The sequence below is a fragment of the Babylonia areolata genome, chromosome 7, assembly GCF_041734735.1.
Source record: "Babylonia areolata isolate BAREFJ2019XMU chromosome 7, ASM4173473v1, whole genome shotgun sequence".
Lineage (NCBI taxonomy): Eukaryota > Metazoa > Mollusca > Gastropoda > Neogastropoda > Buccinidae > Babylonia > Babylonia areolata.
This window is the reverse complement of record NC_134882.1, coordinates 5,257,037-5,269,685: the sequence shown is the minus strand read 5'-3', so window position 1 is coordinate 5,269,685 and position 12,649 is coordinate 5,257,037. Positions and strand designations below refer to the sequence as shown.

Below are 12,649 nucleotides of genomic sequence, written 5' to 3'. Positions count from 1 at the left end.
AGTGTGTGTTCCGGTCTACCTTTGTCAGTTGAATACACACTTTCAACAACTGGAAAACACCACTTTGCTTCTCTCAAACATCCCCCAAACTTACCCACTGACGGTATGGACCCACTAGTAACTCTTTTTACAATTAATTCATGCAATACATACATGTATCTGAATACACAATAGAGGGTGACAACTGGAATGAACTCACACACACTCATAAGGATAATGAATCACTGAGGCAGACTGACAGACAGATGAGACTGTGAGATACGTCAGAAATAAGGTAGAAGAGACACGTATAACAAACAAAACAAACATCAGCAAACACCACAGAACAAGCATGCAATGTGGAAAGGGGAGTGAATGCACACACATAAACATGTCCTGTCATGAGAGACTGACTCACTGAGAGAGAGACTGACTCACTGAGTGAGAGACTGACTCACTGAGTGAGCGACAGGTGTGGGGAAAAGCAAACACATTTCAAAACAGGAGAAAGGAAACATTTTCCTGTAACATGTATGGAGCTCAAGACAGAAGAAAGCTATTCATGACATGATGACTGCATGCTAAAACTTTCTGAAAGTCAAATTTTTCACACACGCACACACACACACATTTTCTTCCTTTTCTCTGTCTCTCTCTCTTTTTCATGAAGATACTTTCAACATGTTTACAAAACAAGTTACAAAACAAACAATTACAAAACAAAACAGGACATTATGACTGTGGTTATGACAAGCTTATAAACAAAAGACCCACAACAAGACTTATCACAATCCAGTCATTCACACAGAGGTGTGCATGAGGCATCCTGACTTGATGCAGATTCAGCATAGGTTCTGACCACACTTCCCACAGGTGAAACAGCTTGACTTCACATCAGAACATGTCACTAAATTCATACTTTCCATAAGTTGAAAAATATACATAAAATAGTTACTGTTAGTTCTGTGAAAACAGATATTTCACAATGGAGTTTAAAAAAAAAAAGGAAAAAAAAAAGCTAAAAAGCTGTACCAGTACTTCATTTGGAAACACTGCACAACACTGCTTTGATTTAATTTAGGTGCGCTGATCATGCTGATAACTCAATAAAATAGAAACAAAAAGTGCAATACAGAACAAGATGAGAGAAGGAAAAAAAAGGGCAGTCTGATGTCTGATTCAAGTCAAAATGCCCAACACGTGACAACAAAGTTCAGGACTTACCTTTTGTGTGATGTGATCAAAGTTGATGCCCAGCTCTGAACAGAATAAAAACACACCAGTTTCAAAAAGTCACGCAGACAAATACTCAAATACAGATCTATGTTATACAAACTGTAGGTATTCACTAAAATCATACCAGTACTGTTATAATCAGTGAAGTGTGAGCACAGACATGTGCACATGCGTGAGCATAAGAAACACAAAGTATGTGTGAACAAAACATAGATGTAACAACAGCCAAACAGGGGCATACATTGGTTGTACTTCTTACCTGTAAAGACGTCATGCCAGAAGATATTTCATGACATTTTTGTTAACAAAGTGATGCAACCACAGAACAGTGCATGTATATAAATGAAAATGATATAGTTGTTTATCAATTGTGGGCCATCAGCAGATTTATAGCAACAACAACAACAAAACCTCCTCAAGTCAGGTTGCACTGGATTTTCATTTTAATGCTTTAAGTGCTCTTATGCCACCTACACTTCTCTCAAAATAACAGTTCAGTGTTTTAATGCTAGCCAGTACCAGAATGTATATTATTTACAGTTGCTCATTAGTTCAATATTTCTTTTAGAAAAATTAAATGATATTCTTTGGTCATAGATTATTTCCATCATAGAGTAGAGTGGAGTGGAGGGGAGAGTGTGTGAAAAATTTCTTAATAAATTATATCTGTCAAGCACAGTGGTATCTAGCCAAATTAAAATGATATTCTGAACGAAATCACAACTTACAAGTCAAGAGTCAAGTGTGTGTGTGTGTGTGTGTGTGTGTGTGTGTGTGTGTGAACTTTCTTCCATACAACTTTTTTCACGCAGCTTTCTATGTCCAATTTTCTTTCTTTTTTTATTTTCTTCAAATGTGATCTTTTCCCGCCCAAAATGTAATGACAAATGGAAACTGTCACCTTTCTTCGCCCAAGCGAAAAAAACCACGATGACTGGTTGAAGGGACGCAACTCCATGGTGAGGGGGGGAAAAAGAACAGTGCTTCCAACGCACACCTAGCTCAAGGGAAGCAACCCAAAACTATACATATGCATGCCAAAGTTAACTCGGAACGTACGAGTGAAAAATCATGGTCTTGAGCGCTGACTGCTACTTGTGTGTGTGTGTGTGTGTGTGTGTGTGTGTGTGTGTGTGAGTGAGTGTGTGCGTGTGTGTCTGTTTCGGTCATGCTTTATGACATATGTATGAATGCATTGTGGTTATGTGTGCGTGTCTAGTTTGCAAATTATATTTTGGTTTGTTTATTAAAAAAAAAAAACAACTGATGTAATGTGTTACATACAAAACCAGTGGGTTTTTTGTAAAGCACTTAAAGCAGGTTTCAGGACAGTATGCTACTTAAATTAAGTATCCTTTTTTTTGCTGTTGTTGTTTGTTTAAAATGTCATTTTAAGTAAATATACCTTTAAAAAAAAAAAAAAAAAGTAAACATGACTGATAACATTCTTTTCCTTTCACAATTCAAATGCATTAATCCCCTAACCAGGTGTTCAAGTAGCATACAATACTAGAACCAAAATTGTTTATTTGACGAGAGTCCCAGCCAGACCAGTACACAATGACAAGACATTACTGATAATGTACAATCCACAGGAAAGGTAATAGTAAGACCAAGAACACACACACACACACACACACACACATTCACACTCCCTCTTCCTCTCTCTTACGCACGCACACATGCTCACACACACGCACGCACACACACACACACACAGGAAGACAGTACACAGCAGCCAGGGGCAAATTTTCGAAGACTAGTTTTAGTAGGCATTACGATGCAAAGCATGTTTTACTGAATATGCTAAGCAATAAAAACAAAATTATGGGATATATGCCTGGATATGTCTAGTATTCCAAATACCCACAATAGTCACACTAGTCAACTTTAAAGTGGGATCTGACATCATGTATAGATATATATATATAAAACAAATGACAAGCAAACATACTGGCAGTAAACATGCACACACACACTCACACATGCAAGCACAAACATACGCACACACACACACACACACACACACACACACATGCAGACATGGGATTTGACGCCATGTGTAGATATATATAACTATATACATAACAACTGACAAGCAAACATACTGGCAGTAAGCATTCACACACACTCTCACACATGCAAGCACAAACATATGCACACACACACACACACACACACACACAAACACACATGGGATTTGACGCCATGTGTAGATATATATAACTATATACATAACAACTGACAAGCAAACATACTGGCAGTAAGCATTCACACACACACTCTCACACATGCAAGCACAAACATATGCACACATGCACACACTCACAAACACACCTTCCATAAGAGGCGGCTCATCCTCATAGTTCTCTTCACCAGGACTGCTGGGCTGAGCATTGTAGGGCGATGCTGGTGTCATGATGGAGCCAGTATACTGAGAACCCCCATAGCCCTGCTGGTTGTAGTCAAACTGACCAAATTGTCTGGAAAAAAATAATGAAAGAAACTACTACTACAATTACTAAACTAACCTCCCAAACTGGAAGTGAAATTACTACAATTAGCCTACAAAGCCTTCAAGACTCACTTGTGTTTTGCGCTTTATCCAGTAAATCATGAGGAGAAGAAAATAATAATTTAAAAAATGTTAAAAAGTATTCTGTATTAAATATTATATATAAAATAAGCTTGGGAGAAAATTTAAAAGGCCTGCGAGCGGGACTGAACCATGCATGGTCAGTTCTGAAGCGAGCAAACTAATCACCATGCAGATGTCATTTGACTAAATTTAATATTTAAAGCAATGTTGTTATTTTCTTCTTTGTGCGACAAACAGACGTGATTGTATTTAATGTGATAACGCCATTTAAATCAGGCTTTTTCTGTGTGTGTTTTTTTATATCTCGATAATTCTTTTATTTCGGTGGTAAAGGAGATGTTGCCATCGCTTCAAACACATCACAACACATGGTAGATCTCTAGATCTGCACAAACCAGTCTACAACGAGCTGAAAGATAGGATCCATTCAGTTTTTCTTTTATGCTCATTCCAGTTAATTCAGTGTCCACTTTAGAATATTTATATGCAGTGATTGTGAACAAGAAAAACAAGGTTATGTTGTCTTCTTACCCAACACAACCTACCTTCTGGCAACTCTGAGAAGCAGTTTTCAGAATTTTCCGATTTCGGAACAAATCTGAACGAAGTAAATCATGAATGATCCAAAAATACGACTTCATTCGGAAGACTTATAACCTATTACTGGTATGACTGTGAAGATTTTTTTTCATGTTATGAGCCAAATTTGGTATTGGCAGACAAAGTATTTCCAGAGAAAATATAAAAAAATATATATATATATAAAAACCAGTGCTGACCTCCCAAAAAATGGAGGGGAAAAAAATTATTACTAAACGGACTTTCCCAAAACAACATTTTTTTAAATATATATTTTTTAAATAAATAAATAAAGAAGAAAAGAATTTACTACAATTATTAAACAGACCTCCCAAAACTGGTGAAAAAAATTGAAGAAGCAACTAAACTGACCCCCCAAAACAGGAAAAAGAAAAAAGAAGAAAAAAGAATTAGATAACTACAATTACTGATCACACCAGCCATTTCTTTGATTACTACAATTACTGATCCCACCAGCCATTTCTTTTTTTAACCACAATTATCAAACATGAACAAATACTGTGGAATGATGGCCTAGAGAATCCACAGGCTAGAGAATCTGAGTGTGTGGGATTGAATCCGACACACACCAGACTTTCCTCTCCCTCCACCAGACCTTGAGTGGTGGTCTGGACATGAGTCATTCAGATGAGATGATAAAGCAAGGTCATTTGTGTTAGTGTAGCCTGCACTCAGTGCATATAAAAGAACCCATGGCAACAAGACAGTTGTCCCTGGCAAAAATCTGTAGAAAAGTCCAGTTCACAAGTTAAAAAAAAAAAAGGGGGTGGGGATTGTAGACAGAAAAAAAAAAGAAAAAAAAAGGGGGAGGCACTGCTCTGTGGGAAAGCAGCCCGAATTTCCTGATATCCCACATATGGTGGCCACATTCAATTAAATTCATGTTGCTGAGAGCCACATCAGGTTGGAAGCATGTTCAAAACACTATTGTTCGTATCTAAAATTTCTAGCATACTTCTATATTTATTTATTCAGAATATTATCATGAAACAATTTTTTTAGAAACATGGCAATACACTTCAAATTAAACATTACAAAAAAATCGAATAAAACATTCTGCTCAGAGATTTCTTATTCTAAATCTGATTCATCTTTGTCAATACGCCATACAAAATTTCACAATCAATACAAACAGGATAACTGTGCTTCAAATTACCTTGTCATTAATTTGTGACACACAATGTACCAATGTTCTGAATTTTATCTGGCTAATCATCCATTGTGTTCATGTCATGTTCTGTTCAGAAGTAAAGATGCTATACGGCACATGTCAAACAACAAAGCCAGGAGTCAGGCACAAACATTATGAAAAGGAAAGAACCTTGAAGGGCTACAATATCAACCAGTTCAATCCCCAAATTAACAAGCTATGATGTGATCCAAAGCACAAAACACATCCACTAATTGAAATGTTCTACCCGAATCACAAGCGCCTCAACAACCAGCTGCTTGGCAAAACAGACATGCACACTGGCGAAGACAGATGCCACCTCTGAAGACAGTCCATGCGATCAGCACAGACCATAAAAACAAGAGAGGCAAGGCCTTCAAGACTCACTTGTGATACACTTTTTAAAAAAATCCAAGCTTTTTAAGTATTGAGTATAATTTCAAAATGTAATGTTTAAGATGAGAAAGATCAGTTTAAAACAAATTAAGTCCCCTAGCATAAATTACAGAGTAATTTCCCTTTTTTACTATCTGCACCAAAACGTTTGCAAAATAAATAAACTTCCATGCTTAGCAAAAGAAGTTCCTGTTTGAACAAAAAATGATAATAATGACTGCTCTTGTTGTTTGGTCAAATATCAGATCAAAGTGCCAAGTTTAGAGAATACAAAAAAATATAAATATAACAGTCAATGCAGTTTGCATATGATTAGGCTTCATTTTTTTTTTTTTTTTTTTGTGCCCATCCCAGAGGTGCAATATTGTTTTAAACAAGATGATTGGAAAGAACTGAATTTTTCCTATTTTTATGCCTAATTTGGTGTCAACTGACAAAGTATTTGCAGAGAAAATGTCAATGTTAAAGTTTACCACGGACACACAGACACACACACAGACACACACACAGACAACCGAACACCGGATTAAAACATAGACTCACTTTGTTTACACAAGTGAGTCAAAAATTATAACGACTGAAAATGCAACAACAAACTCCCATCCGCTGAAAAGGGTCATATATATGCACAACGCCAATCGATTCACAGTGACTAGAACTTCACACTAACAGCCATTTCTCCATTCAGATGCAGCACCACACACTGTCAGTACAATCCAAAGCTCCCTCCTAGTTCAGTTAGCCCTTTATCCTTCTCAAAACACCTCACACACCAAAAAGGAAAACATTATGTCAAACTAAATATTGTTATACACAACTATGGCATGTAACTTGTAAGGAAAGATTTAGTTAAAAATGAAGAATGAAAGAAGAATGAGAATGTCAAGATTTATGACACTCATCTACGAGTGAGCTTGTACACGTTTGAGCATTATTACCTTGCCATATATGCAGCCATACATTAGCTGTGTAGGGTGTGCATACTGGGTGTTTTCATGTTTCTATAACCAACCAAACACTGACTTGGATTACTTACCTTTTATTATGCGTATTTGATCTTTTGCATGTGTATACACATAAAGGAGATTATGGCACTGGCAGGTCTGTATGTATGTTGACCTGGGAGATCTGAAAAATCTCCACCCTTATACCACCAGGTGCTGATCTTCGCAGGATCAAACCCAGAACACTTTGACTGAATAGTCCAACACTTTAATCAGTTGGTATTGCTATTGCATGTGTCAACCTTTTGCATTTTCATTTATCAACCACAGCTTTCTTCCAAATCAAGCCATTTCCTTTCAAATACCCTTTTCATTTTCACTCCTTGGTTTGACCTGGCTCAAATAATGTTGTTGATGAGAAAGTATTGTGATAATAATCATCAAACTGACTGCAAGAATCAAGAAACATAATCCTTTTTTCTTTTCCATTAAATAGCAAAACAGATATAATGTCTCAAGAAAATTGAGAGAAAATGTTTGTTTTTTTCTGTTTAGTTTTTATGAATCTGAAATAACCATTTCTTTTCTTGTTAAGTCGTTACCATATATCATAACAATATTTGCTCGTTTACTTCTTATTCAGAAGTTTGTGTGTGCTTTTTTCTCATCTGTACTTGCTAGTTTCAACTGACTATGTAAAAAGCACCTGAGGTAGTGAAACGCCTCGTAATATGTGCAAAAGGACTGGATTTTTTTAAAACAAGGACAGTCATATTTATATCCAGTTTAACCAGCTCAGTGCCGGGGAAATTTGTATTAAAAAAACAACAAAAAAGTGATCTCCCCTTGCCAGGGAATTCTGAGCTATCAAAGGTGATAAATTGTAAAAAAAAAAAAAAAAAATCTAGTACAAAATCTATACAAGATACAGAAGCAAAGTAAATGCTTTTGTGACAAAAAATTAATAAGGATTCTAAATCTGAACTTTTTCCCCATTTATTCTGATTGTAGACAACTATTCAGGCATTTCAAAGTGATGTTAATAATTTTTGTGCACCAAACTAGTCAAATTCTACCTCCAAAGGATGACATCCAAAAAGAAAACAAACAAAATACACCTGGAAATAGCATGCTTATAGTCATACCATACCTGTAGAAGAAATTAAAGCAGGTGATCAATTATGTTTATGATAACAATCACAACGCTTGTATTGTAAACATATCAGTGAATAATGGCCCCAAAAATGACAGACGAAGGTTCCGTCAAGATAGAAAGTCAATCACGTTCTCAGAAACTGAACAGTTAAGCTCTCTTTACACCAAAGAGCGTTTCCCATTTAGAGGGGGAAGCTCCTTGGTAATACTTTCTCTCTCCTGGTTGCAACTAAGCCAGTAAAGTGTCTGCTGTGCATTTGGTTTGCCCGAGTCGGTAAACAAATCAGCGGGGAAAAAACAGCGTGAAAAAATAAATCACAAGAGTTCCGTCCACTGTCTGTCAACCCTGGTTTTCATGAAAGTAGTGGATGATTGGCTGTTGTCCAATTACTGCCATATGAACACTGTAAAATACAGTTTGGTGAAGTCATACCACACCCACTTTACCACACCTTCTGCCTGGTCTTCAATCTACTGTCTTACACCACTCACTCTCTCTCCTTCCCTTCTTCTCAAAGTACGCAAAAGAAAGTACTGCTGCATTACTGTCAGTCATTGTCACCCGCCCAAAATTGATGTCTGATTGGACAGATGGGCTGGACATAGTGTTGAACATTGCTGTCAGTTTCGTCGTTGTCATAGCCTTCGAGTTCAAACCAATTATCAGACAAGATAGTTTCATCTATCATCATTATTACCACACATAATCACCTACACAGCCTGAAAAATTATGTAGATCCATTGAATGGGACAACTTTTTTAGCTTGACGAAGTTTCTGACATTCTTTTTGCATGTGTTGCAAGCCCACTTTTTCACCGCGCTCAACAACGTCCAGTCAGCATAACACTGTCGAAAAGAAAGGGGTCCTCCACCTGATGTATGCTCATCTAATTAGTACATTTATAATCCAGACACATGAAACTAACCATTCAGATCCTGTGTGTATTCACTGAACCAAACTCTGATGAAGGAAAAATTGGAATAGATACAGGACGTCAGTGGACATCTTATAGGCACTATGGCAACATTTTTTGTACGACATCAGCTGAAGTCTTGTGGGCACTGAACTGATTAAATATCAACGCATGAACTATGAAGTAATACTCAAAATAAAAAAACAACTGTGAAATAAAACTGAAGTTGAACCACAGAGTAGTGGAGAAAGAAGATGGTGAACATCGTACAACCGCTCAGTCATTTTGAAAATGACTGTACAAAAACAATTTTCATGATAAGACAGAAAAAAAAGGTTGGACTTAGAGTTTGATTGTGGGGTGGGGACATGGGGGTGGGGGTTTTGAGTGGAGGAATGGGGAAAGGGAGGTAGTGGGAAGGAAAAAATGGGGTAATCCTTTCAAAGACTGCAACTCAGAATGTGTAACTGAAAAATAAAACTTACTGTTCTTGGCCAAACTGTTGACTGCCATACTCATAACCAGCATGATATTGTTGTTGCCCCTGGGACTGTTGCTGGTTATCATAATAACCAGATTGAAAAAATCCATCATCTTGATTGAAACCAGACATTCTGGATGATCTCTGTCCTGCAATCAGAAACAGAACTGGTCATTTCCTGAGTGACATCTTTTATTTCACCTCTCTCTCTCTCTCTCTCTCTCTCTCTCTCTCTATATATATATATATATATATATATATATATATACATATGTTGTGTGTGTATGTGTGAGTCAGGAGGAAGGTGGCAGAATGGTTAAGACGCTCAGCTGCCAATACAGAGAGTCCGTGAGGGTGTGGGTTCGAATCCCGCTCTCGCCCTTTCTCCTAAGTTTGACTGGAAAATCAAACTGAGCGTCTAGTCTTTCGGATGAGACGATAAACCGAGGTCCCGTGTGCAGCACGCACTTGGCGCACTGAAAAAGAACCCATGGCAACGAGAGTGTTGTCCTCTGGCGAAATTACGTAAAATGAAATCCACTTTCATAGGTACACAAATATGTAAGCATGCACTCAAGGCCTGACTAAGCGCGTTGGGTTATGCTGCTGGTGAGGCATCTGCTCAACAGATGTGGTGTAGCGTGTATGGATTTGTCCGAACGCAGTGACGCCTCCTTGAGAAAGTGAAACTGAAACTGAAAGTATGTGTGAGTGTGTGTGTGTGAATGTCATTGCTGATTGCATTGTCCCGATCTTCCAATTTGAGCCAATAGAATCCTACGCTCTGAGCAGAACTAGAAGTCAGCCCTGAGACAGACGTTATTCAAATGATACACCTTCAATGGGTCCATAATGAAGTCATCCCAGTCATCATCAGTCCATGACACAAACTAATTCATCAAAACATCTTGTTAACAAATTTCTAAAAATTCCCTTTGACCAACATCAAGGGAAATGCATGCTTCATTTTCAAGCCAACTGTTGTGGACTGCCAAGAAGCACATCCATGGCACCAACACTGAAAGCATAACTGTTGTCTGGACAGTATATCCAGACTGTGATGGGAATAGGAGGAAGGTGGCAGAATGGTTAGACACTCAGCTGCCAATGTAGAGACTCCATGAGGGTGTGGGTTTGAATCCCACTCTCACCCTTTCTCCCAAGTTTGACTGGAAAATCAAACTGAGCATCTAGTTATTCGGGTGAGACAGCAAACTGAGGTCCTGAGTGCAGCACACACTTGGTGCACTGAAAAAGAACCCATGGCAATGAGAATGTTGTCCTCAGTGTTGGGTTATGCTGCTGGTCAGGCATCTGCCTGGCAGATGTGGTGTAGCATATATGGATTTGTCTGAACGCAGTGACACTTCCTTGAAAGACTGAAACTGAAAGTGAAACTGAAAACTGAAACTGTGATATGAACAAATGATAATAAAGGTTAGTTACAAAACTACTTTTTATTCTTTAGTCCCTGAACAGTTCAATAGGCGTCCACTAAACGCCAATTCATGTTCAAAGCTAGTTGATTTACTGAATGCAGAAACCCTGCCAAATAAAAATAAATGTCTAGTTCATCATACATTTCTTTACAAAGGATAGTGTACAAAGTTATAAGTTCATCAACAAATTCAGTGACAGATTTAGCATTGAAAAGAAGAAAATGCCAACAAAAACTGAAACACAATTACAATATAATATAAATATATATATAATATAAATGACATCAAAGGGTCTTTTTACCTAGAAGTGCTATAACTTTTTATTTTCAATTTCATTACTTTTGCTGGCAAATCATTTGTTAGAGAGTCCAAGACTGACAAGAGCTGATAATGACTAATATTTAAAATAAAGTATTAAAGTAGTTCACAGTGTCAAGTCAATAACACTAACAGATTAATTCTCTAAACCTTTTTTTTTCACTTGGGGTATGTGAAAGAAGGAAAACACCAATTCCAGACAATCAGAACAACTGATTGCTTCATATTGAAAAGAAAAAAAAAGACTTTGAAGAGTTAGCTTTGTGCCTGCATCAAGGCATACATTACTTTTACTTGTGTAAAAAAAAAATGTGCCGTTAACCTAAACAGCATACCTCACTGTCCTATTCTGTTTGCAAGCATCTTATTCAATTATCTGATTAATCAAGAGATGTGTGTGTGTGTCACTGTGTGTGTGTGTGTGCATGTGCGCACGTGCATGTGTGAGCCTGTGTATAAGAGCAAGTGTAAATATAAGCCTGTGTATGGGTGAGCATGCCTGCGTGCATGTGAGTGAGTGAGTGTGTGTGTGTGTGTGTGTGTGTGTGTGTGTGCGTGCGTATGCGCGTGCATGTGTTTGTGTATTTGTGCGTTTGTATCCATGTATGAGTGTGTGCGTTTGTATCCATGTATGTGTGTGTGTGTGTGTGTGTGTGTGTGTGTGTGTGTGAGTGTGTGTGTGTGTGTGTGTGTGTGTGTGTGTGTGTGTGTGTGTGTGTGTGTGTGTGTGTGTGTGACTGTGTGACAAACATATACAATATAGTTTATCAACACACCCTAACCCCACCTAAGCACCTATATAACGCTTATATAACCCTTAGCCAAAATGTTGACCCAATGAACCTCCTATTCAACATCAACAGAACAACAGCTCTTTTAAAATATTTTTTGGGTATCTACTAACTAGCATTTTTTTAAATTTGATTTTCTTTTTATCCAAAAATTCTAAACATGGGGTCCCCAAGCGGGACTGGCGTGGGTCACAATCCATGGAAATAAAAGATAATGTGCACTCGTATAATAACATGAGAATTAAGACAAAACAAGAAATGAAAAAAGGCTTAAGTAGCGAAAAAAAAAGTCGGGGAAATATTGTTTCAAAACCGAACTATCAGCAAATGGTGCAATGCAGTCGTAGGCGGCAAGTGTCAGAAACGCAAGCACTAAGCAGACGATATCTGAAACTTGATGACGTTGGTAACTTTTGGATGGACATTGTATGAGAGCCACCGGTGTGGATAACGTTTGTTTAAAAAAAATCTGTTATGAGCCAAAACAGACTTTCACTTCGTTGTTGTTGTAAAAGAATTTTAAAAAATGCGATAAACAATTCAAACCTGAATCGAAACACTTCCCAACGTTTCAACCAGGGTACTTTTCGTGGCGAAATTGTTCAGAGTAACTCCCCCTTGTGCG

At 37.6% G+C, this 12,649-nt stretch overlaps 1 protein-coding gene across 1 annotated transcript in view; it reads right to left on the bottom strand.

The window, feature by feature from the left end:
• Positions 1-12,642, bottom strand: part of LOC143283679 (protein YIPF5-like) — a 204,006-nt gene extending 191,364 nt beyond the window's left edge. The window contains exons 1-4 of the mRNA XM_076589905.1: positions 12,571-12,642; positions 9,481-9,625; positions 3,553-3,698; positions 1,204-1,238 (exon numbers count right to left, since the gene is read on the bottom strand). Coding sequence (XP_076446020.1) covers positions 1,204-1,238; positions 3,553-3,698; positions 9,481-9,608 — 309 coding nt within the window. The 5' untranslated portion in view covers positions 9,609-9,625; positions 12,571-12,642. The remainder of the gene's footprint in view (positions 1-1,203; positions 1,239-3,552; positions 3,699-9,480; positions 9,626-12,570) is intronic.
• Positions 12,643-12,649: the final 7 nt, after the last annotated feature.